General features: G+C 42.4%; 1 protein-coding gene across 1 annotated transcript; it reads left to right on the forward strand.

The window, feature by feature from the left end:
- The first annotated feature begins 3,441 nt into the window (after nucleotides 1-3,441).
- On the forward strand, nucleotides 3,442-25,721 carry Them5 (thioesterase superfamily member 5). Its single transcript, XM_020179846.2, has 7 exons — nucleotides 3,442-3,465; nucleotides 20,385-20,550; nucleotides 20,705-20,906; nucleotides 22,218-22,356; nucleotides 24,737-24,847; nucleotides 25,082-25,206; nucleotides 25,531-25,721. The coding sequence occupies exons 2-7, from the start codon at nucleotides 20,428-20,430 to the stop codon at nucleotides 25,572-25,574; spliced, it is 744 nt and encodes a 247-aa protein (XP_020035435.1). The 5' UTR covers nucleotides 3,442-3,465; nucleotides 20,385-20,427; the 3' UTR covers nucleotides 25,575-25,721.
- Nucleotides 25,722-27,347: the final 1,626 nt, after the last annotated feature.

Genomic DNA, 27,347 nt, shown 5'->3' on the forward strand with positions numbered 1-27,347 from the left:
AAGGATAGCTATACAGGGAGATTCTTAGCATTTGCTTCCATGTACAAATGTGTTACATTCTAAGTTGATTCGTCTTGAACTGACCTTTTCTCTAGTTCCTGGTCCCCTTCTCCTATTGGCCTCTGTCCCTTTAAAGTTTCTGCATAAGTTCCTTTGCATTGAGGACATCAAATACTATCATGTTTTTGGGGTTTCTTACCTATCCTCATACCTCCCTTTTGTGCTCTTGCCTTATCATGTGACCAAAGTCCAATCCCCTTGTTGTGTTTGCCCTTGATCTAAAGTCCACATATGAGGGAGAACATTCGATTTTTGGTCTTCTGAGCCTGGCTAACCTCGCTCAGGATGATGTTCTCCAGTTCCATCCATTTACTTGTGAATGATAAGATTTCATTCTTCTTCATGGCTGAGTAAAATTACATTGTGTATAAATACCACATTTTCTTAATCCATTCGTCAGTAGTGGGACATCATGGCTGTTTCCATAACTTGGCTATTGTGAATAGTGCTGCAATAAACATGGGTGTGCAGGTGCCTCTGGAAGTAACCTGTGTTGCATTCCTTTTGGTATATCCCCAGGAGTGGGATTGCTGGATCATATGGCAGATCTGTGTTTAGATTTTTAAGGAGCCTCCAAATTTTTTCTGGAGTGGTTGTACTAGTTTGCATTCTCACCAGCAGTGTACAAGGTTTCCTTTTTCCCCACATCCTCACCAACACTTGTTGTTAGTGGTGTTTCTAATGATGACTATTCTAACAGGGGTGAGGTGGAATCTTAGTGTGGTTTTGATTTGGATTTCCTTTATGGCTAGAGATGGTGAGCATTTTTTCATGTGTTTTTTGGCCATTTAAATTTCTTCTTTTGAGAAAGTTCTGTTTAGTTCACTTGCCCATTTCTTTATTGGTTCATTAGTTTTGGGAGAATTTAGTTTTTTAAGTTCCCTATATATTCTGGTTATCAGTCCTTTGTCTGATGTGTAGCTGGCAAATATTTTCTCCCACTCTGTGGGTGTTCTCTTCATTTTAGAGACCATTTCTTTTGATGAGCAGAAGCTTTTTAGTTTTATGAGGTCCTATTTATCTATGCTATCTCTTAGTTGCTGTGCTGCTGGGGTTCCATTGAGAAAGTTCTTGCCTATACCTATTACTTCCAAAGTGTTTCCTACTCTTTCCTGATATTAAGACCCTTGATCCATTTTGAGTTGATACTAGTACAGGTAGAAAAACAATTTAAAGGAAGAAAGATTTTGTCTCATGGTTTCAGTTTCCAGTCATTTGGCTCCATTGCTCCTGGACTGTGATATAATGGTTACACAACATTGTGAATATAATTAATGCCACCGAATTGTATACTTACAAGTGCATAAAATGGCTGATTTTATATTACATATATTTTGCTATGACTTTTAAAAGTTACTGTTATAATAGCTTATTCCAAGAAGAAATTTTATGAATTTCATCTCGATAAAATTAAAAAAAAAAAAGCTAATCCTAATAATGCAAGTACAAGCAATGAGAAATTGGCAGAGCTGACCCTTATACTACCAGGAGTCCTTTGTCAAGCCATGTTACAAGGATACAACAATGGCTGACATATTCAGTTTCACTGATCTCACTTAAAAATATCATCATTGCCGAACTTGGTAATGCACTCCTGTAATCCCAACCACTTGGGAGGCAGAGATAGGAAGATCAAGGTTTGAGGCCAGCCCAGGCAAAGTTAGCTCAAAATCCTATCTGAAAAAACAAACTACAAGCATATGCACTAGGGACGTGGCTCAGATAGCAGAGCAGCACTTGCCTAGCAAGTATGAGGCCCTGAGTCCAATCCCCAGTGATGCAAAAAAGATAAAAAGAAAGATAGATAGATAAATAGATAGATAGACAATTATTAATAAGACTTTTCTAGTGAAAGCAAAAACATTAGCTGTATTAATACTAAATAAAATTTTTAATTATTAAAAATGTGAGAAGTCTGTAGAGGGGGTAAATATAATCAAAATACATTTTTTTTATTTTATTATTCATATGTGCATACAAGGCTTGGGTCATTTCTCCCCCCTGCCCCTACCCCCTCCCTTACCACCCACTCCGCCCCCTCTCTCTCCCCCCTGCCCCCTCAATAAATATAATCAAAGTACATTATATTCATGTGTAGAAAATCACAATGAAGTTCCTTTGTACAATTAATACATGCTAATAAAAAATTGAGAGGTCTGGAAAATGTTTCAATCCTGTGTTTATGATAACTGTCTTGGTTTTTTATGGCTTACTATAAATTTAAATACCCCAATCAGGAGATCTTAAAGGGGTTTCAGTTCTTCCATTCCTGACTTCTCAGGTTCTTCCTAAACTACACTCATTCCCTGTCTCTAGCAGAACTGTTTTAAGGCATTTTGTTTTCTTGTGATGCCAGGGATGGAACTCAGGCCTTCTGTATACTAGCAAAGTGTTCCACCACTGAGCTATATCCTCAGCCCTTTTTCAAGGTGTCTTTACAGAATTCTATACAGATAATTTTCTTTTAGCAGGAAAGAGGTCAGCCAACTTTTCTATTAAAGGACTAGATGGTAAATATTTTTGGCTCACAGTTGTGATTGTCTCTGTCACAACTATTCAACTGTAACATTGTAGCAGAAAAGTAATTTGTGAATATATACTTCAAGCCAATTTTCAAAGCAATTTAGCCATTTCTAAGTTGACATATCATCCTGTTTCTGTCTCCAGTCATGGAATCTTATCAGGCAGGTAGACAGACAGGTGGAAACAAGTCATAATTCTTTCCACTCTTTACACACACACACACACACACAGAACTGGTATATGAACCCAGGGAGTAATTGCAGAGGTGGAGGAGGGTGATTTGTACAAGGGTCCTGAGGTCTTCCTAAGAGGGAAAGGACTGAGACCCCAAGATTAAAATCTGTAAAACATGTCTCAAAATACTTTGCTATCATGGAGGAGGGAGGAGAGCAAAAAGGAGAAGCAGTGGACAAGAGTTAGAAGGGACTTAGAGGTCAGGAACATGAGATGGCTGAACTCCAACATGGGCCTCCTTCAGCCCTTTGGGTGACAGAATCCACATGCAAAGAGCTAACCTTGTGTGTGACCACGGCTGAAGAACTGTGTTTGTCTGTTGCATGACATAGCAGTAAGAACCTAGGCCACCTGTTGGGAACACCCAGGTGAGCTTTGACCTTCAGAGAAAAGCTTCCTCTTCTTGCACCATCCCAAGAAAGCAGTGATGGCTCTCTTCTGTGCTTAGACAGCCATAACAGGAAGAAAGGCTCAGTGCAGGTATGCCTCAGTCACCACAGTGAACCATTGGTGATGTAGCAGAGGTAAGAGCAGCACCAGCCTCAGGGACTGATTCCTCACAGCCCTCCCTCCCTGTTTTCCATGTTAGTTCTAGGGGGCTCCTGGCTTCTTGGACTTACTACAGGACAGAATGAACAGCTCTTCTGGGTAAGTTATGACTCATATCTGCCTGCACAGGTTGGGGGTGGCTTTGCAGCTCATGTATCAAACTTACATGTAACAAACTTTTTGTTGAGGCTGCAGGGGGAGGGTAATGGGGTTTGAACTCAGGGCCTCACACTTGCTAGGCAGGTGTCTGTCACTGAGCCACTCCACCAGCCTTTTTTTGTGTTGTGTTTTTGAGATAGGGTCTTGTGAACTATTTGTCTGGGCTGGCCTCACAAATAGTCTTCTGATGTCCACCTCCCAAGTAACTAGGATAACAGGTATGAGCCACTGGCACCTCTCTAGAACACATTCTTTTAGACCAGTATTCACAGTTTGAATGGTGTATGCAATTATGAATGACACTGATGAAAATGAGGATCCCTGCTGGCTCCTCCAAGGACATGTGCCCAACCTTAAGCTATAAAAGTTTTCTGACCTTTGGTAAGCACTCTCCCACTGTTATTCCAGAGCAGGGCAATCTAGCGAAGTGTAGGAAAAGGGAGAGAAAAGGGCAAAAATAGGCATATCAGGCTCCAGGTAGCAGTGATTGACATTGATCTTAAAGAATCTTTTTTAAGAGCAAATGTGAAGTAGATTTAATGCTTGGCTTTTGCTCTTCTCAGCTGTTTGTGTCTTGCATGACCAACAAGGGAGGAGCAGTGTTAAAGAAGATGTGTAGAATCTGCTTATGAAGAGGCTGTACCCAGAGGCTGCAAGTGAAGTGAGGATGAATTATCCCAAAACACTGATCAAAAATGAGCCATGCCTGCTGCAGTACAAGTAATTGTGAAAAGTGTGATAATTATTACTTAAAATTAGGTATTGTGTCACTTAGTATTTGTGTCACCTCCATTACTTTGTAGATACTGTCACCAGTTAGCTGAGGGTTCTTTTGCTCTATCTGAATGAAAATCACAAATAGGAAAAGTATAGTTCCTTTAGTGTCACCAACTCAAGCTTAAGGTGTCAGAACCTTCTGCCCTTTTATTATTTACAGCTGTTGGCTTTAAGTGCCAGCAGCTAGTGTTGCAACTCCAAGTTTAGAGTGTCAGGACCCTCAGCTATTAGTGTTAGAGCTACTTGGCAGCCAAAGTTAGCAACTTGACAGCTTTCTGGAACTCATAGCAGCTGGGACTTGCAGCTCTTCCATAATCTCAGCTCTTCACAGGCCTTCACCTCCAGCAGTCTCAACACTCTACTGTCTCTCACCCTGTTAGTACTTCTGTAGTCCTTCATCATCTCAGCTCTTCACAGTTTCTGCTGTCTTTACAGAGACTGGCCACTGTCTGAAACTTTCCAGAGGCCTTACTGATGGGTGTGCTTGTAGCTAGCAGCCCTGGGAGTTGTCTTCTTTTCATGTTACCAGCTCAGACCACTCTACCCATCATAAAGACCAAGTTTAGTCACTTTCATCATTGTGACAAATGCTTGAGAGAAACCACTTAAAGGAGTATTTATTTTCACCATGGTTTCAGAAGTTTCAGTCCATGGTTAGCTGGCTCCATGGCTTTGAGCCTGAAGAAGTGAGGCAGAATATCATGGTGGCAAGAGTGTGATAGAGCAAAGCAGCTCATCTCATGGTGGGCAGGAAGCAGAGAGTAACAGGAAGGAGCCAAGGCAAACTACACCCTTCAAAGACACACCTCCAGTGACCTACTTCCTCTAGTCACACCCCACCTCCTACTTTCCACCCACCTCCCAACAATGCCATCATACCACAAATCTATCAAGGGATTAATCTATTTGATTAGGTCAAGCCCCCCATGATACAGTCACCTCCCATTGACTGGATCCACCAGCTGAGGACCAAATATTCAATGCATGAGGCTTCTGCAGAATATTTCATATCTAAACTATAATAGACCACAAATAGGTAATAAAACACTCAGATGAGGTTTGATTGGGTACCAGAGGGGGCAGTTCACAGGAGGGAGATCTCCAATTGCTCTAGGAGAGTGAAAAGAACACTGTTTATGAAAAGGACATAGTCATGCTTATACACTAGCTCTCATAAGCAGGGGAGGTCCTCCTTGCAGACTAGATTGAGGACAGCTCCAGGAGGCCCAGGGCAGCTGTGGCCAAGGTCATCTGGAGTGACTGTAAGCAGGGTCATCTAATCATATGAAGCTGTCATACCCAAAGCAAAATCTTCCAGAGCCATTGCAAGGCATCTGGAGCAAACATGACTGAGGCAAAGTCTCCCAAAGACACTTACCAACATTGAACCCCCAGTCCTAATACCCACAGGGAAAATTAGGTCCTCCTGGTCTATCTCAATATGATTAATACCCTCAATTTACAAATGAGCAAACTGTGTGAGGTTTAAGCAAATTTCCCAAAATCACATAGCCCTCCCTATGACGTGAGTACTTTTATTCCCATTTATAGATACAGAAGCTGAGGCAAACCTGGGATTTGCAATGAGTTTCTCCTGACTCTAGATCTTAAGCTTCTAACCCTGCAATTTACTGTCCTCCTGTGATCACATACTTGGGTACAGAAGTGTGTAAAAGTGTGATGGAGTCAGTGGAGAGAGATCCTAAAGAAGGGAGACCAGGCCTTACTGTGTTACCCAGGCTGGCAATTCTCCTACCTCAGCCTTCTGAGTAGCTGAGACTACAAGCACATGCTGCAATGCAGGGTTGGACATGTTCTTTTATCACTTCACTTATGACCAGCTTCAAAGTTGACTCTTGAAAATTTTTTATTTTGTTTAAAAAAAGATACCCAAATCCAGAAGTTAATAAAATTTTAATAAGGTAAATTTTACAGTGGCATATAATTAGTGTCTATTTTATGATCAGAAAAAAAAAACTCTGCAGCATAGTTAGGTGCAGTAGTGTGCCACTGTAATTCCAGTGACTTAAGAGGCTGAGAGGGAATCGCAAGTTCCAGGCAGCTTGGGTAACAGAGCAAAACCCCATCTTCAAAAAAAAATATCAACCATAGTAAATAAAAGTACAAACTACTGGAGTGGACATTATAGAGTTGTAGTTAATTATCTCTAACTCTATATTAGCCGAGTTAAGAATACACATGAAAATAAATGCTGTAAGGAGACAACACTGGGCTATCCATCCCCTCTAATGTACCTTACTGTTCTTCAGAAAAAAATAAGTCCATGACTGCAGGTAAAGATGAATGGAACAAAAGGATAAGTACTGAAAACATATTTTAGGAAAAATATCTACCTCACCCAAATCTAGAACATGGGGGGAAATGTTTCCATGTCCTCAACCTCAGCAAATTTCTGAATAACTCCAGGTTTGAAAAACTCTGATCTGTAGACTTTGAAATGTGCACAACAAAGAGGGCCACTTTTACTCCTCCTTTCTCTTACTTTGACTCCATTTCATCCGTTCTCTCCCAAAACATAATCTTCACACTGGGACATGCCTCTTCTGCCACCACCTCCCCAGGATGACTGTTTTCTCCGATTCTGTATTCATCTCTGGGGCAGAAACTTCTGGAACTGCTGAAATACAATCATGGATATTAGTCAAAATTTTGTCTGCCCACCTTCTCTTCCTCCCAGCCTTCAATAACAGAACTATGCTGCCTTGGCAGGCAGCCGTTTTAACTTTTCTTTGATTCTCATAAAAGAGACCCACTGGCATTGGACAAGTATTTGGCCAGCCTTAGTCATTCATAGCTTCTTAATCCTGTGATCACAGGATCCACAGAGGAAGTGCATAACGTGATAGTAGAGTTTTTCCTTAGGATTTCACATGTGGATGGAAGGGACAGATTGAGATATTTTTTGGAAATACAACCCATGAGGCTCAATGTGTGAATGAATAAGTCATTTGACTTCAATAAAGCTTTCTCCTCTTAATGAAGGACTTGGAACAAAGGTACCACCAGACTGAGTCTGGGATTTTTGTGGGACTTCACCAAAGAAAGAAGTCAGTCTGTCTGATCCAGCCATGCCCCATCAGGGTGGGGGAGCTGGCAAAATTATGCTTCCAGGGAAACTTCTCTTCCATAAGCTCAAACTCAAGATTGTCCCTTTCACCATAATTTCCCACTTTTCCTTATCTAAAATCTACATTTAGGTTCCCATTTAAAATAAGAGGTAAAATAACTAACAGTTGCTTACATTCATGTAAAAAGGTCAGCCCAGACAGAACTACTCTGAAGTGCTGAGAATCCTGTATCACAGCAGGAAGCCAGCCAGCACACATCTGGAGAGTACAGATTGATCAGAAAGGGGCTTCCTGGGCCACCCAAGAGGAGATGGACTTTTAACAGACTTCTGAAAATGTTGATTTTCCTGTTTCCTCTTAGTGATTAACTGTCTTTAAACAAGCAAACAAAAAGTCCTGTTGATTTGTTTCTGGGGCAGCAAAGCAGATAGGCTGGGAAGACTAAGCATTACAACATAGCCTTTTGAGAAAAGAGGACTCCAAAACACATGAAAATGGGAATGAGTTTAGATCTGGAACAAAGAATTTATCTGCTGAACCTACTGAAACCTTGGTCAATCCTGTTGCTTTGCTTCAGGCCAAAGAAGTCACTTGTGCAGTGGTTTATGGGAATTGGGACCTACCTACTCACCAGGGCTGATTGTGCGCGTCCCTTCCCAGATTCACAGGTGGGCAGTGACTTCATATTGGTATCCTGAAATCACAGCAAGAATATTTACACCACAGAAACTGGCAACTGCTATAAATCAGGGCTTATCATGAAAACCACCTTGTCCCCAACCCTAGAACATATTGTTAGACAGGTCCTAGCACACCACAGCTGGGTCTTCTGTGGACCATCAGTCAGGAAGGCCCAGAATGTGCTTCTAGGTACAGAGCGTATCTCCACAAGAGAAGCCTCAAACTCAACATTCACCAATGGGTCCCAAACTGGGAATGAACCAGACAGGATAACAAACTAAATCAGAATTTGTCTTCACCAACTTCCCTCTTTTTTCCCTAGTTACTTCTCCAGAGAGTCTAAGTTGCAGAGGAGGCTTTCTTTCCTCTGAGTTGAGTTTTTCTTTATTTTCTCTGAGCAAATTCTTACAGAGGGACAAAGGTCAAAGGTCAGGACCAAAGCTCATGTTGTGATAAAACCCATTGAAGGCATTAGAGAAGTACCTCTCTACCTCCCTAAACAGCTGGCCTCCTAGCCCATATCTAGGAATGGCTTCATCTTGCAGAAAGAATCCGTAAGACGTGTGAACAAAAACAAAGAGCTGGAAAGAAGGAAGGGACCAGTTCTCCATAGTCCTAGTCTTTCTCTCCCTGGATAACTTTAGATAACCTCCTCCATTTTCCTCCAGTCTCCTAATTCGTTCACTTCTTACTTCTCCCTAGCTATCTTTCTAATTACCTCCAATTTGTCCTGTCCTTTTTCCTACTAAGTCTGTTCTTTGATGTCACAGACATCAAAAGAACCTCACTGCCTTTTTTTTTTTTACCCATCCCAGCTGGGAAATGAAGGTTGGTTGCCACTCATTGGCTCCTTCAGTTCCCCTAAACCTAGGTAATTATCAAAATATAAGTTATACAAGTAAGGGATGTGACGAGGCTGAGACCAAAGGTTACATAAATATAATTATGGAGGGAGGATAAAGGAGAAAGATAGAGGGGGTGAATCTAAGAAACATTGTAAGCACTTATGTAAATGTCACAATGCACCCCCCCTGTGCAACTATAGTATGCTAATTAAAAATAGAAAAAAATAATAATTATGTAAAAACCTGAATGTTGACTTAACCAAAAGCTGAAACTGAAGTCAGAAGGTGTTATTGTCCTAGTCTGGCAGTAAGAACTATAGATCCCACTGGGATGTACAACTTGCAGGAAGCCTGCCAGCCGGTAAGAATGATCTCCAGAGTGGTCTTGGGAAATGAGACAGCAGTTTCCTCCCCCAGGGCCACCTTGCTGGGAATCAACTCTGGGCTTCACCAGCACCTGAGGAGCCTCATCTTCTCCCCACTCCCCTTGCCTCCAAGTACTCTTCTGTCCATTCGCCCTTTCTAAGATGCTCCTTTTTTCTTCAGTCTCACCCTCAAATCCTATCTTCCAAATCAAAGACCATACATAGAAGGTGGGCAAAGAGAACAAAAGGATGGCCAGCACCAGGGAAGGCCTAGACAAGAAGAGGCACAGGCCTCAGCCCAGCCAACTCTGGCTGAGTCTTGAAAGAACTTTCCTCTTCTCAAACTCTCTGTTTTTAAATGCTAGCAACTAATTCAATTGTCTTTAGTGAGACCCAGAGCCTGAGACATTCGTAGAAAAACTGGTTCTGCCAGTCCTTGAGGAGTTCAAACCTTCATATGAGGTGAAAGAAAATGTTTATATTCCAGTCTTCCAGAGCAGCCAAATACAGTGAAACTAAAACTAAGCCCTCACTCCATAGGCCACAACTGTCTGCTGGGCATTTACAAAAAGAAGAGTTTGCAGTTATAAATATCTTTTGCAGTTCAGAAGCATCTCTCAGGGACCTAAGCGTGATTCTCAGGAATGTAACAATCAAAAGAATAAGACCTCAGTTCCCAAGATGCCATAGGAGGGCAGAATCCTAACTTCAATGATTACCAGCTGTGTTTGCTGACTTTCTGTCACTGTGACAAAATACCTTAGAAAATTAACTTAAAGGAGGGAATATTTATTTTGGCTCATGGTTTCGGGGGTTTCAGTCCATGCTCCACTAGCTCCATTTTTTGGACCTGTGGTGAGGCAGTTTATCAGAGTGGAAGGGTATGGATGGAACAAAACTACTCACCTCGTTGTGGAAAGGAGCAGAGAGAGAGAAAATGGGAAAGGCCCAGGGACAAGATGTAGCCCTCAGGGACTACAATTATTACAAGTAGTTAAACTGCTTTTGCTGAAAAGTACTGACTCCTTTCTTGGCCCAGGAATTAACTAAAAGCAGCAGAAAAGTTTGCATACCTGCCTCCATCTTGTATTTGTCTTTGCTCTAAGTTATTCTCTCTGTAGTCACTTTACAATCATTTTGGGATCCAAGAAGGACAGGACTGATAGATGACATTTTTATCACAAAGGACCAAACTACCTCTAAGGAACAATAGACCTATTGAGGACAGACCACCCCATCAAATGAGGATATTACCTATAATAATGAGGCTGCACCCTGGAACAGAAGTAATTATCTCATGAGAATCAGATTGCTCAACACAAATGACAGTAAGAACAACTTCTCTGAAACCCTTGGAGAGTAAGGCCTGAGATAACAACTAGGCAACACCAGTGACTGGGACTATCTATGCATACCTTTTGCCACACACACCCCAATTCTTTGTCAATTTAAAACTAAAGCTTTTATCTGTACCCTGAAGATAGATGAAGATGGGCTAAAGTGTTTACCACTTTTTACAAATGCCTCTGAGAAGTTACTTTTAATAAATCTTTGCCTTTCCCATGGCTCTTTATTTGGCATATGAGGGCGAATGGCCAGACCTGACATGTAGAACACCAGGAGTTTGGACCTGTAGCCTAAAATCTCCAGATTCAGTTTTGGTGAGCCAGCAGGAGAAAATGTTCCCTAAGGTGTTAGTCACTCACAGCTAGTCAGCCCTGGGTGGAGAGGGAAGATTGAATTGGTTCCATGCAACTGTTGGAAGTCAGAATTACTTTTATACCAGGGATTTTTCTTATTCTACTTCAGCCAGCATTAGCTGCTTTTTATCATCAAATGGTGAGGCAGAGAAATGGACATTTGGACTCAGCCCTGAAGTCTGACACTAAAGTTCTCCCCTATCAGTGTACCTTGGGCTTCCCACTTCCTTTTGTTGTCTGGAAGCTCTTCTGAGCTATTTGGGTTTTTGTCATTTACCTGACAAGGAAATCTTGATCCTTAGTTTGAAGGTCTTTCTGAGCATTTGTGTTCATTTGAACTAATTTGAGCTTCACCTTTTGTGTCAAGGAAGTTTGAACCATGTGCTGACAATTAGCATGAAAGGATGTAAGGTACACAGAGAAAACGGAGTGTTTGGGTTGGAGATCTCTGTTATGATTTACTAAGAATGAAAAGCACTAAGTCTAGCTTATCCCCTAAGGAGAATTCTAGCTGATTAGTACACTAAAAAAGATAAAGAAAATAAAACAGCAAAAGGATAGTTTGTCTAAGAGTGTACTCTGAATTAATGTAATTGCTTTTGTGTATCATTTGCATATATCTGTTACTCTCTGTTTATGATGATTGGCTTGATGAAAACTTCTGATGGCCATGGCAATAGTCCTATTGAAGACTAACTCTAAGGCTTCCTTAACATTGACTCTTGCTTCAGCTATCACGATAGACCTTTCAGCCTGTGGCTCACACCTACAATCTTAGCTACTTGGGAAGCTGAGATCAGGAGGATCACAGTTCAATGCCAGCCTGGGCAAATAGTTCACGAGACCCCATCTCCAAAATAACCAGAGCAAAATGGAGGTAAAGCGCCTGCTTTGCAAGCACAAAACCCTGAGTTCAAACTCCAATCTCACCAAAAAAAAAAAACCCACTTCTCAAGATGAGTCCTAAAAGAACAGCATTGGACACAACTCAGTCTGCTCCTAAAATTTGTGGAAATAAATGACCAATGTACTTGTGGCCACTAAATTAAATTCTTTCAATTTCTTGACCTCACCTTATATGTAACTAAATAGATATTTTTGCATGCCTAATTTAAAACTTTTGCATATGTGTATGTGTGTGTGTGTGTATGTGAACATCTTTAGGATGGTTCTTATTATAGAGTTAATATAGAGGAGCTGTTTCTATTCTCTCTCTGACTATCTGTCTGTCTCTCTCTGTGTGTCTCCTCCTACCACCAACACACACACACACACCTCCTCCTTCCCCTTCTAAGAAAATCTATCTAAAATTCTTATCTCAACCAGGTCTAACTAAAATGCAGGCACTCAAGAATTATTTGCTACCTAGGACTGAAGAAAAAAAACAACTATTGTATAGATAGTAATTTTTTTGTTTGTTGGTTTTGTTTTTGCTTTTGTTTTTTAATGGGACTGGGGTTTGAGTTTAAGGCTTCATGCTTGCAAAGCAGGCACTCTACCACTTGAGCCACACCTCCAGTTTAGAGACAGCAATTTTAATCTGTGTCATTCTGTCATAAGAGTAATTTGAATTCAACTCTCTTTTTGTAATAAATGGATCTATTAATAATATGTTTTTGTAAATTGTTATTGTATAGAAAAACAATTTGAGATTGCCTTCCTTCCTGGGATTTCATTGAAATATAAGGCTACTATGAGTATTTGGGTTTTTTTTTTTTTTAATGAAAAGGAAACAATTTTGTCTAAGTTCAAATTTTTGTGAGAGTGATTTCAAAATACAAGTTAAAAAGAAAAAACAATTAACAAGAAGGAAAGATATAGGAAGGTATTGATTGGGGATATGGTTTTGGAAAAGAACACTAAAGGAAGAGGAAATGCTTTTAGATAAGCTAAGATTTTATAGAGAAAGATTTGTCCTAAGGATTGTTTCAAAATGGAAGAAGAAGGCTCAGAAAATATGCGAAGTGTATGAATGGTCTTAAAAGTATATGAAAGATGGAACTTATAAAAAAGGTATGTTTGTGATTTGGCTATAATTTAAGAGGGACCTAAAAACTTATCTAAGGTCAAAATGTAATGTACTGATGCAAAATTAAAACCTAATTCTCTATGTCTAATAACAATAAGAACACTGATCTTCTATTAGTAACATTTTTTTTAAAGCTGGCTTAAAGGGAAGATTTTATCAAGATAATTGCTTGTATTTTCTGTAGATTTTGTTAGGCTTTCGGCTACTTAGAAAACTGAACCTTAACTGAATCAGAGTTCAGTTAACTGAAACAGGTTAGATACCTGTTTATGTCAAAATCTTTTAAATGACCACACTATAACTGTGCAGAAACAAATAACTATTATTTTGAATAGTTCTAACACAGTCAGTGCTGTATATATCTGTGACTAAAAGTAAGTGGAACTGTGTATCTAAACGCTAAACATTACACAAACATTTGCACAGTTGAAAGTGTGTAAGTTTAGTACATAAAAGTGACCAGATAATGTTTTTGTCCAAAATATATTACATCTAAACCTTTTGGCACTTCTGCTGTTTGTAACTGATGTTATTCAGATTTTAAGCCTGCCATTTTGGGCAATCCTGCTATTTAAAACCTGGCCTACAACCAGGCACCAGCAGCTCACACCTGTAATCCTAGCTATTCAGGAGGCAGTGATCAGGAGGATCATGTTTCAATGCAGCCCTGGCAAATAGTTCATGAGACCCTATCTCGAAAATATCTAACATAAAAAAGGGCTGGTCCAGAGGCAATAGTGTTTCCACATAGAAGTGTCCCCCACCACGAGGCCAGCCAGGTGCCACCATGTCTGGGAGTTCTGCCCAGCTGTGAGGCTTTGTCCCCACCCAGATCCCCACCCAGCTCAGGGCCTCCACCCTAACCTGCCCTTAGTGAGTCTCAGGGAGGTCAGAGACCCTGCCCTCCCAACACTGCCACCTGCTGTCCACCAGCTGGGACACCCCTGCCTGTCCAGCTCCCTGTGTTGGCTCCCAGGGACTCCCCATCTCTGTGGAGGAGTGGGCTAGGCAGCAGGGTGTCCCTTCAGACCTACCTCAGGGAGCTGAGCATGTGAGATAGAATCTATACTCTATAGACTGTACAGGCACGCCTGGTTTAGAGTCAAGGCGCAGAAAATAAAGGTAGCTAATATTATAATAATATTTTTATTAGAATGGTCAGATTATAAAAATAAAACTTGTTTTTTTTTTAAAGAAAAAAGGGTTGGCATAGTGACTCAAGTGGTAGAGTACCTGCCTAGCAAGTGTGAGGCCCTGAGTTCAAACTCCAGTACCACCAAAAAATAATAATAATAATAAAACCTGGCCTACACATATTTGTCTGAACTAAACAAGTGTCACTGTATCTGTGAGATACAATTGTGAGTTGAATGTGGTGGATATGCTTGTAACCATAGCACTCAGAAGTCTGAGGCAGGAGGATCAGGAGTTTGAGGCCAGCCTGGGCTACATAGTAAAACTCTGCTCAAAAACAAACAAACAAAAAGATATTCTTGCATATTAGAAAATAAGGCTATTTTGGAGTCATTAGCATTGTCCACCTAACTTGTAATAGATCTGAAATTTTGACTTTTGTCAGTGCTACACACCTACTATCTTACCCAGCCAGAGGTTCTAAGTTTACTTTTGCAGGCTTGTGTCTAAATATTGCTAATTGTAACAAGGAGAGCTTAATTGAGCTGGTATAATGCTTTTAATCATAATTAATATTCTAAAATGCCATAAGCAATGAAAATAAACAGACTGTTCTATTGCTGTATTGTTTTTCAAAATTTTAACTACAGCTATTCTAAGTCTTTTGTCATTACAGTTTTGATCCATCTCTGGAACATTTGCAGTCAGGCTCATAGAGGATGATTCTTATAAGTACTTAATTGTCAACTGCTTTTGTTAGTTTTGTATTTTCCTCTTAAAACTTTGTAATTGTTGTCTGTTTACATTCTACAAAAGTTCAACTTCTAATAATGGAAACCTAAATAGCATTCTTAAGATAATAGAACATTGCCTATAGGACAGAAAGAATTAAGTTTAAGAATGTAATAATAATGCACTGGAATTCTCAGGTGGTAAGGGTCCTTGTTCCACATTTAGATAGAAGTCAAAGGCAGGAACTCAAGTAAAGAGCAAAGGAATTTTATTTGCAGAGAAGCAATAGAAAAAGCTACACAGAGAGGCCTGAAGCAGGACCCAGAATCCCATAGCTCCCTGAGTCAGGTTGGACATCAGGTTTTATAGGTTTTATTTATTGTCAGTGGGAGGAGTATGTTTCAACATGAAGATTTTGGCACAAACAGGTGTCTCTTGGGAAAGAGGCAGGGCATTTCCTTCCCTGGCTTTGGGGAACACATGGACCTCCACAGTCCACCCTTCAAATGGACCTTCAAGTAAGCCTAGCCTATAGCCACTCCTTCTAAAGCTCTTAGTTGCTTAAATTTGGACAAAAGGGTCTTATCGGCATTGACTCTCACCTGACCTGTCTGTCACTTCCCCTCCAATGTGGGATGAGATTAGACCTTCTGGGAAGAGATTTAGACCTTCTTGGAAAAAGTTCATCCTGGCAATGACAGACAAACCACAGGGTGGTTAATCAGCAGAATCTCTGGCTAGAAATTCTAAACTGTTCAGAGACACAAACAGTTCTGAAGACAACTCTTCAGACAAGAGGGGAAATTGTCAGAATCCAAATGGAGTCAGTTGTACCAACCCTTCCAAAAGTAACCAAAGGCAAGAGGTTGTGATAAAAGGACTTCTTATTGTAAGAAAAACGATCTTTTCTATCAAAGTATGTGTCACCCACTTAGATTTCTTAAAATTCCTCAGGTCGCCATCTTCAGTGACTTGCATTGTTTAAAGGGTTCCTGTTTCTTCTTCCGGATTCTTGTATGGCCCCACTGCCCATGAAAATTGTCTGCCAAATTGCATGCCCTAACCCATGCCCCAAGCCTTTTAGCCAATCGAGAAAGACTGTGAACCTTTGACCTGTACAAGTCCCAGGGAGGGGCAGGTACAACTGTGTCAGGGATATAACGAGGAGCCACTGTCAGTCATTTTGTGCTAGTGTGTCTGCTTAGCTGGAGTGAATATGTGCTTGCACCCTTTTGATAAAAAAAGTTGCCTTATCAAGATTTTCTCTGTCATGTGTTTTCAGCACCGGAGGGTCTTTAATTCCAACATTATGCATGGCTAATGAACACTAAAGCTCTTTCAGGCACCTCTGACAGAAGGCAAACTCATATTTTTGGCCAAAGTCTTCTATTTAAGTAGTGATAAAAATGACTATTTCTACTAGCTCCAAACATATCTTTTTAGTAGTCTACACACATGGAGTTAATTAAAGGAGGATCCCCTGCACAATTTATTTAATTGGATGTCTCCTCATCTTTACTCCGTCTACTGTAGTCTGCTTTATTTCCAGTTTTAGGCTAGAACAAGTACTTTTGACTTACATACTTCAGCTCTATTCCCCTTCTCATGTACTAGTTTGTCATTGCTCAAGAAACCTGCAAAGCCAGATTGGGCAACATTCTAATCCCTTCAAGATTAAGAACACTCAAACATAAGGGGGGAATTATAAAAGGCACTTAAGATGCTTTTTTATGAAAAAGCACTAACTCCTTACTTGGCCCATAAATTAAATAAAAGAAGGAGAAAAGCTTGGCATCCCCTGTCTCTATTTTGTAATTGTTTTTGCTCTAAGTCAATTCTCTCTGTAGTCATTTTTGCAATCACTTTGGGGTTCAGGAAGACAGAACTGATAGATAACATTTGTGTTCATTTAAACTAATTCAGATTTCTGCCTTTGTGACAAGGAAGTTGAACCATGTGCTAGCAATTATTATGGAAGGGTTTTAAGGTACAGAGAAACTAGGGTGTTTGCATTGGAGATCTCTAATGTGATTTGCTTAAGAATGAAAAGTGGTAAGTCTATCTTGTCCCCTAGACTCTAGCTGATCAGTCACTAAAAAGATAAAGGGGGGAGTAACAGGCATCTCTCTTCATTTATGCATACAGCCTGGGCAATAGCCATTAACCAGCTCAAGAAAGAAGGGGTTCACACATCATCGCATAAGTGTAGCATCCATGCCACAATAGATTCCCCAGGCTTTTGCCAAGACTGTTTAGCCAATTCTCTTAAGCCCTCTGGAGGATACTGTACATATGTAGTATGCTTCTTAACTTCTAGGGCTCCCATTTGCCAGCCACATTCATCCAATTGCTGATCATGCTCTAACTGGCATTTAACAATAGGCCAGCTCTTAACATTACTAGGGTAGGAGGAGGTGAGCCACCCAAACTAGAGGCCGCTGGTTAGCTTGGTTGTCTTGGCTTCTAACAAGTCTGTGATGTCCTCATATGGCATATCTGAACTTGTAAAGCCTGTTCCTCTACATGTCTTGTAAAAACAGCTATGCCACCTGGCAGGCTGATTTATGATGATTCTCTGAGAGCAAGTCCAACACATGTGAGATGGCCGTCTCCAAGGCAGCTAGAGTCACTGCCAGGTCCTCCCAAGCCTCCTCAGGAGCCCATTGCAATAACAAAGCTGCCACTGGATACCACAAATTAGTTAGGGGCCAATATCTCATGCCTTTCATTCAAATCTGTCTGGGGAACAGACGGCTCCACCACTGGACTTACTGACCGATCCTGCCGAGTACGCCAACTTGTTAAGCCCACCATTTTGGCCAACTGTGGTGCCAGTGTGGGTCCGGTGGAAAATTGAAAGAAAAGCACACAGGGCAGAAGGCAATTACATTTTTATGCAGCTTTGATTGAAAACAATGCTACAGCAGACTGCAGGAGGGAAGGAGAGAGAGAGTCAGGTGGAACCGGCCATCCCTGCCTCTTAAAGGAAAAGAACAAAAGTGGCCCAAAGCCAGTTACAAAACAGCCTGGTTCATCATAACATACTGTTACATAAGTGTATTTTGGCATCCAATTGGAGCCTGATGGCTCAAGGCTGCTTCCCGTGGCTACACTTTTAAGGTTGTGCTGTTCCCAAGACAGCGTTCCCAGGGCTGCCCTCCCGCAACCCTAAGGCTGCACGTGTGACTGAGATTATGGTCTCCACACTGATCATCTCTTTATTTGGCATATTGGGGCAAGTGGCCAGATCTAACCTGTGGAATCCCAGGATCTTAAAGCTTCAGTTTCACAATGACTCACTCCCTTCAACTTGGTCCCACCTCCTAAGCCGTCAATTTTTGAACCTATCAATATATTGATCCACTAATGAGGTCAGAGCCCTCATGATTCTATCACTTCCAAAAACCCCACCTCTGATTATTGCTGTGTTGGGGACCTCACCTTCAACACACAAACCTTTTGTAGACATTCCATCTCCAAACTAAACATTACACACTTGGCCTCCAAAGGCTCCTACTCATCTCACAATGCAAATTCATTTAGTCCAAGAGTCCCCATGGTCTTAACAGTTCCAACATTGCTCAAAAGTCCAAGTCCAAAATCTGAGACTCAAAGCAAATGATTAGTTGTGAGCCCCTGCAAAATTCAAAAAGCAAGTTACATACTTCAACATACAATGGTGGGATGGGCATAAACATTCCCATTCCAAAAGAGAGTAATGAGGGGATAGAAAGGAGGGATGGGAATCAAAGCAATATGAAAACCCCACACAGCAAACATTAAATGCTATAGCTCCATGTCCAGCAACTGGTGCATGTGGTAGCTTGATATGAGCTCCAAGGGGTATATGCAGTCCCATCCCTATGGCCTTGCTGGCTGCATCCCATGTGGCATCTCTCTATGGTTGGTTCTGCTCATTGTCTGCAGTTTTTCTCAGCAGATGTTCCATGTTCCTGGTATCCCTAACTTTCTCAGGTCTCCATTACAGCTTTGGTGTCACTCTCACAGTTTCACCCATTGCCTCTCAGGGGCTGCCCACAGGGATTCTGACCCTCCCACACATTGCCTGTCCTTTCTTTGAAATCTTGGAGTAAAACTAGCTCACTAGCCAACAAACACAACTAACCTAGTTTCATTTGCATTAACCAATACTTTATACTTTTTACTTCTCTGACTTTGAGTACCTGGGCCTTCCCTTAACTACTTGCTTTTAGTTGGCTTTAAAACTCACTTAAAAGCTATATATTATTAAAATCTACATATCATTAGTCTCCCACAAGCTCTACTCTAGCTAAGACCTCTGACACGTGGGTTATAATAATTAGCATAGCCTAAATTACTTTTCAGGAACTTGAAAGCCATTTTTGCTAAAACCGCCAACTCTTCACTTGGGCTTATGCAGGTGTCTGGTGGGTGACGTTTTGAAGTCAGAAAGCTGGAAAGTCTACCCTCAGTTAATGCTAATACCACCATTTTCTGATCATATATCTCATAAAGAGCCATGAGGGACCGGGCACTGGTGGCTCATGCCTGTAATCCTAGCTACTCAGGAGGCAGAGTTCATCAGGATCACAGTTCAAAGCCAGCCCAGGCAAATAGTTTGTGAGACCCTATCTCGAAAACACACATTACAAAAAAAAAAAGGACTGGTGGAATGTCTCAAGTTGAAGGTCCTGAGTCTACTACAACTTTTGAGTACCACAAAAAAAAAAAATTTAAAAGTGCCATGAGGTTTAATTACATAGGCACACACCACTAATCACTTTCCCACACCCTAAATCACCCTGTTTCTTTCCCCAAAAAGTACCCCTAAACCCCATCCTCAAGGATTTGAAACTGGTGTCCCCATCCATACTCAACTGCCTTGCAAATAAACTCTTCTGCAAAACTTGTCTCAGTGATTGGCATATGTATGGCTGATAAAATGGGCCTGGGCCTGGTTTGGTAATAAGGCAAATGCTTTAACTTTGTACATTAAATCAGTCTGATCTTTCAGAACCTGTCAAAATATAATAATCATCACTATCATCCTCATCATAATCATCTTAGTGAGTCCATCTTTGCATAGTTCTGATCTGTAGAACATGCTTTATTTTAGTTTGTGGCAGAACACATGCCACAAACACTCCCCCAACACCCTCCAGGACAGACCGCCCTTTCTGGAAATTTTCTTGGCTTCTCTCCCAAAAATCCAGGGCAGCTCTCCAAATCTCCATGTACCCCATACTACTTGCTAATGCACATTTTACTTCTTTCACAATTTTCTTTTGGAAATCACACCAGTCCTCCTGCCCACTCATGCTCAGTTAGTGTCTTCCTCTCTCCAAGCATTTGGCAGGGCTTTGGGATCAGCTAAAGGCCCCTCATAGGTGTTTTATCAGCCCAGCCTAGCCTTGCACAGTCATTCTTTCTGCAGTGGAAGCTCACTGCTGGAAGGAGTGGCTTGTGGGAGGTGGCTGCATCTACAGCCTGGGTGCTACACAGCATTCACTTTGTTGCCTCTTCAGGAGTCAGCTGATCCCCTGGTTCAAGCAAGACTAGCACTCAGCGATGATGAGGAGAGGCCTCCAGGTGGCAACAAGACTTGGCCACCATAGAGCTCTTCCTAGGACCCCCCATATCCTGCCCAGACTTGACTTGGCCTCAGCATTTGGATCCTCCACAGACTCCCTGGTGAGTTCCCAACTCAGTAGATGGGCACCCTTTTTTTCCCAGAGCCTGGGGTTTATGGAACACCCCAAATCTCCTCTACCTTGAGGTCCCACAACCCAAGCAGTAGTCCCAACCCTCCAGGACATCATCTTATCACTCTGATTTTCCTGCTCAGGTCTCAAGATTCTGTCCAGAAAAGACAGACTTGAAGGATTATGCCCTTCCCAATGCCAGCTGGGGTCCAGACATGCTGAGTCTATACCAAGAGTTTCTGGAGAAGACCAAGCCAGGCAGCTGGATCAAACTACCCTCCTTCAAGTCCAACAGAGAACATATCCAAGGGCTCAAACTCCCATTTGGGTTGGAAACTACCTCAGGTAAGGCAGAGCCTGGGAGGGCCCAGGGTCACACACAAAGGTCCCCTGCCTGGGACCTGACAGTTCCAAGACTCTCAGGAAAGAAATTCACAAACTGCCTTCCCATTCTCAGCCTAGAAACTCTTCCTGCTGTATAATTCTATCCTCTGCTGTAGATGTGTGTGCACACACACACCGTGCACACACACACACACAAAGGTGAAGGTGACAGCATTGTTTATAGGATCCAGTGGGAGTCTCAGAGTGTCACCCTGGGCCTAGCTAAGCTGAGGCCTGCAGTGGGCAAGGGGGTTTCAGAGAGTTTTGTGGGGTTGGGAAGGAAGGCCTGGAATAAAGGTTGACTGTGAGAGAAGAACCTCCAGGAGAAATCAGAAAGGGCAGGGCACCGAGCAGGCAGTTCTTAAGTAGGAACACACACTCAGCTGGGAAAACAGGCATCCTTTGGGTGTGCTGCCTTCAAATGGGAGGAAGGGAGCCAGAAACCTGAGAGAACACTGTTCTCATTCATATGCATGGTTGGCACAAACAACAGTTTGACATAACAAAGCAGAGGCTACAAAATAATTTCTTTTAAGAATTTGATATTTCCAAAAAAGGGTGTAGTTGAGTAATTTCTTGAGGAAAAAAATCAGAACTTAATGGACTTTCCTGTACTTATTTTGCTATTTCATTTATTTATTTATTTATTTATTTATTTATTTATTTATTTTCCTAGCTTTTGAAGGAATGTTTGTGTGTGTGTGTTACTGGGGTTTGAACCTAGGGCCTTGAGTTTGTTGGGTAAGTGCTCTACCACTTGAACCCCACCACCAACCCAAGTATTGTTGCTTTTAATTATATACAAGTTACATGAGTAATCACATTTTTATTTTATTTTTTGTTTGTTTATTTGTTTGTTTTTATGGTGTTGGGGAATCAAACCCAGTGCCTCACACATTAACAAGGCAAATGTTCTACCACTGAGCCATAATCCCAACCCTAGTAATCGCATTTTAATTGTCAATACTTGCAGGCTTTTCAAGTCCTGACCTGGCCCTGATCCTGTCTCCACCCTCAGTATGGGAACTGTCTGAGACTTTGTCCCCTCCCAGACACAGGCTCTTGCGGCTCTCAGAAGACAGGGACTATGTCTCTGTTCCCATATTGAAAGCTCCCTGAGGGTGGACCCTGGGTGTCCTTTGGTTCTCTCTCCATCTTGTACCAGAGGGTTCAACTGGTACCAGACTCACCTCATGGTGTTGCATCCTGACTAGGCTCCACATCCTCAACACCCTCCCTTCTCCAAGGGAAAAAATGTTTATCTCTCCCCAGACAAAAGTGACTGGCGCATCTTCACCAGGTGCATCCAAGTGGAAGGACAAGGCTACGAGTATGTCATCTTTTTCCACCCATCCAAGAAGAAGTCAGTCTGTCTTTTCCAACCAGGCCCCTACCTGGAAGGGGCTCCAGGGTAAGATCATAGGCAGACCAGTGTGGGCACTTCCTAGGCTTGGCTCAGCAGGGTAGGTCTGGCACCCACCAGACCCCAGAGTCTGCACCTCTCTCTAAGGAGCTAAGATTGGGATCAAGGAACTGGGCTTCAGCCTCACAATGCCAGGCATAGAAGGACATACTGAGTTGTCTAGTCCAGTCTCCATTGTACATGTAAGGGAGAGCCCCCCTACTTAGGTCTTAGACTTTTCCAGTGAGAAAGGGCCTGAGAGACCACTTTGAGAAGGATGTGATGCACGTGAAAGAGGGCGAGATCTGAAATCAAAAGCCTGGATTCCAGTCCTGCTCTGTTGCTATAAACAAATAATTTGACCTCTAGTTTTTTAATCTTCTTATCTGAAACCTAGGACAATATCTGCCTGCCCAAGAGAATGACAGGCATGACATTATGTACACAGTGTGTATGTGCTAACGAACCAAAAAGTACAATAAAGATACCATCTACCCAAACCCCTTGTTTTTACCTATGAGAAAACTAAGGTACACAGAGAAATTAATTTGCCCACAGTAGCATGGGCAATCACAGTCAGATCCAGGATTCTAATCTAGGAGTTGGGACTCCAAGTGCATTTCTCCTTCCACTGTACTCTGCTGCTCCAAAGCTGAACTAGACCTAGGGAGAAACTCATACTGGACATAATCAGGCTGGTACCGCATCTGTTGCCTAAGGCCACTGGACCATCAAGTCCTTGGTTGTCTGCCTTCCCCTCTATCCTTTTTCCTGCTCCAGTCACTGAAGGTGGTTGATGGTGCTGGAATTCCTGCAAGGGAGAGAGACCAGAAGGTAGGATCAGCTTTAAGTTTCTGAGGCCTGCAAGGGGCTCAACTGGGGTTAAACAGAATCCAGAATGTCCATAGCCCATAGAGCACTTCTATGGGCTATGGACACAGACTGCAGCCCTCAGTCACCTTGGCCATCCCACAGGTGTCCTTCATGGGGACATTGTTCCTTAAACTAGTACAACAGACATTGAGGAAATAGCTCTGAGCCCTACCTGGGCCATGGATCCCTATCCCTTTCATTCTGAAGAAGAAAACCCCAAGGCTGGGATGGGGTTGATGCAATGGCTGACTTTGATTTAGGACTCATGGTGATGCCAAAGGGGTAGAAACAGACCATCCAGCACTGAGGCCAGTCAATGGATTGAGGAGGACCAGAGAAGAGATTAATGTCTACTGAGCCCCCACACAATGAGTGTAAGAGGGAGTTGCCAGTTGGCCATGAACTACTCTGAAGAATAGATACCTTGCCTGGCCAGCAAGGACAAGGAGAAAAGAACAGGTGTTAGGAGTTGATAGCAACTCCTTTTCCCTCTTTCCAAACACTTTGGGAGGTGGAAACAGAAGTGTCTGTAAGTATGCATGAGATTTTACAAACATTTGTTTATTTAATTCAGCAAACTAGGAATTATTTTATTCACAATACACAGTGGAATAACTAAGGCTCAGAAAAGTTTAGCAACTTGCTAAATTAAAAACAGGTAGTGAGTAGTGGAACAAGGAGTCTAACCGTCAAAGGAAGTGGACATGAAGGCCTGTGAAGACCACTGGTGACAGGAGCAAGAAAGTAACTTTGGTAGCACAGCATGAACAGCTGGCCTGAGTCCATGAAGAGTTGTGATTGTACTTTCAAAAATCAGGAACTGAAATCTGTTTTGTGATATTTGCATTTTAAAGTAGAATGTCTCTCTGTTTTCCCCCAACTTAACCAATAATGATGTAGCTTTGGCATAAAGGTCAGCTTACATAAGTGAGAATGAGGGTTTTGCATACTTTAAGTAAAGTAAATGTTTGCAGCAACCTGCTGAAACAGGCTCTTGCCTTTTCCAGGCAGCCCTGCTCGGGAGTCCACCTTGCTGGCACTTTAGATGTCAGAAGTTATGTTTCACATTCACCTGTCTTGAAACTGTGGACCCAGCACTGATTGAGTGACTGGCACAGTGAGAGATAGTGCAAGCTACACTTGAAAGATGAAGTAAAAAATTTCAGGGGATTTTCCATTCTCTGCCTGCATATACCCTTCCAAATTACAGCAATTGCTGATGGCAATTAGGTGATGAATCAGAAAAATATTTTCCATTGACTCTATGAGAGTGGTTACTAACACATGCTGAAGCGAAACAGGAGAAAAAGTTTAGCTGATTTTGACTGATTTGATCACATGGGATGCAGCTCTGTCTCCTTTTCTGTTTGGCTGCCTAAGACTGAAGATCCACATTTGGAGGGTTCTAGGGAAAGGGAGAAGCTTGGAAAGTTTCGTCGCAAGATGAAGGGAGGCTCAATGAGGCAGCCTGCCCAGCTGTGCCAGCCCTAGACTTGTTCTCCATCCTGACCCCCAGGTTTGCCCATGGAGGGTCTCTGGCAGCCATGATGGATGAGACTTTTTCTAAAACTGCCTACTTGGCTGGAGAGGGACTGTTCACACTAAGCCTCAACATCAGGTTCAAAAAGTAAGTATGGATCCCCGGGGCTATCCTGAGCAGTTGAGATGTGCAAGCCCTTTCCCAGCCTCCTCCTCTAGTCCCTGGTCAGAATTCAATCCCTGCCATCCAACTTTGGAAGCTGACAAATGGCTGCTGAGCCCAAGACCACTTATGAGTCCTTGAGGCAGAGTAGGGTGAAGAGAAGAAGGGGGAACAAAGAGTGAAGATATGGGGAGTAGACTAAACTGACTCTTCTCCCAGCTTGATCCCCGTGGGCTCTCTGGCTGTCCTGAATGTCCAAGTGGAAAAAATTGAGGATCAGAAGCTTTATATGTCCTGTGTCGCCCAGAGCAGAGACCAGCAGATAGTCTATGCCAAGTCCTCAGGTAAGGAAGTCCTCAGCCTCAGCAGCCAAGCTCTGGTCTCCCAGAACAAAGGGAAGGGAGGAAGAACACTAAGATCCATTCCTAGGCTGGGATCCATCTTTTTTTAGGGGTGGGATTGGGCACCCGCTACAGATACGGATAAAAGGACCCAACTAGGATTTTTTTCTAAGAAATAGTTACCAACCTATACCACAGGACAGTTACAGGTAATGGGTAATTTGGACCAAAATGTTCCATGCACTTGAGAAAGCTCCTGTCCTCAATGTCCTGGCTGTTCACATTCAGCTCATCCTTCTTGACCCTCAGTTCACTCTTCTCTTATAGGTATTTTCCTTCAGCTGCAGCTGGAAGAAGATTCAGCCCAGTAGCAGTCACTATGACTTCTGCAGAACTAACCTTGATAGCCCTGCCTGCAAGGGACTCACCACACAGCAGGAGGGTCCCCAGGAAGCAGGTGGCATGTGGGGGACAGACAGGGCACTTTCTCTGAGTAAATAAACTCTCACTGTCCCACACTCAGCCCAAGATCCTTCTGTAATGGGACATCAAAATCCTTCCAGGATTTCCCATTCACCCTCCCATTCAGAGTTCAGAGATTTACTGAGTTCCTGCCAGGTTCCAGTCACCTAGCACACAGCAATGAAAGACAGGGCTTCTGGCCTCAGGACAGACAACTGGGGCCTTCCACCCCACCGTGGCTTCTATCAGGAGCGCACTATGGGTCCATTTTACTCTCTGAATATAATGAGAAAAGCCTTTCTAAAGGAAGCTGAGCCTAAAATGAGTCTCAAAAGTTAAGTGGTACTCACCAGGCAGAAGGGGAGGGCAGTAAGTCCAGGCAGAGGGAACCTTAAGAACAGAGGCACAGTATCATGAAGAAGCTCAAGAAGTTTGGAAAACTACAAAGCATTGAGTAGGGCAGGAGTTTAAATAAAGAGAAGGTGGGCAGGGCAGGGGCAGGCCATGGGAGGCTTCAGAATCCTCACTATGGAGTTTGACTATCTTATAGACAACAAAAACTACAAAGGCTCTGAGCTGGGGAGTGACATAATGTTCTGTTCTTTATAAAGATGACTCTGGAGGCAGGAGCACTGGTTAGGAGACTCCTGCAGGGCTGTACCGTCCTTACTGGACAGTAAGGGCTGCATGGGTCAGAGCAGTCAAGATGAGAGCTGTGGGAAATGCGGCAAAAAAAAAAAAAAAAGTTCGGGACTTTCTTACTAATTGTATGTAGTAGATGTGTGAAGGACAGCTGTCTAGGATGACTCCAAGTTTCTGACTTTGGGGATTCCAGATGGTATTATTGGAAACACAGAAAGAGCAGGTGTGAAACAAAGGAGAAGAATGAGCTCAGTTGTACATGCATTGAATTTGAAGTGCCATGGAACCTCCACCATGTGGGAAGCACCAACAGGATCCTGGGTATTATGACTTGGAGCTCAGGAGAGATGAGCTACTGACTCAATTTGTGGGATCAATTTAAAAACTCACACCTGTAATCCTAGCTACTCAGGAGGCAGAGATCAGGAGGATCACAGTTCAAGGTTAGTCTGAGCAAATAGTTTGCAAGACCCTATCTTACAAATACACAACACAAAAGAGGGCTGGAGGAGTGGCTCAAGTGGTACAGCACCTGCCTAGGAAGCATGAGGTCCTGAGTTCAAGCTCCAATACCACAAAAAGAAAAATGAATGGGAAATGGAATGTAGGTTTTTCTTTCTAGGAATTTTGTTGTTGTCATTGTTACTCAAAGAAAGAGATTTGACTGCATTTATAAATTGATTTGGAAAGAGCTAGTAGAGAGGCTTAAACCTCTAGGTGGGAGAGAAGTGTCATCCAGCAGAATAGCTGTCTGGTCTTAGAGATGAATCAAAAGTACATGTGGAGATAGGAGTGACAGGAGAGCATCAATGTGATTCTGAGACCAAGAGGCAGGAGGTAGAGACAAAGAGCAGGACGAGAAGTTAAAGGGATACACACCAGACGGCTTTAGCTTTCTCAGTGAAATGACAGGCAAGGCCTTCCACGGAGAAGGAGCCCTAGAGAGAGAAGGATGATTTGGAAAGCCTCTGTTGGGATCAGGAATAAAACTGACCAAGCACAAGTGTGACCTAAACATGCTGGCAGCCCCACTGCTAGAG

The sequence above is a fragment of the Castor canadensis genome, chromosome 11 (genome assembly GCF_047511655.1).
Source record: "Castor canadensis chromosome 11, mCasCan1.hap1v2, whole genome shotgun sequence".
Classification (NCBI taxonomy): domain Eukaryota; kingdom Metazoa; phylum Chordata; class Mammalia; order Rodentia; family Castoridae; genus Castor; species Castor canadensis.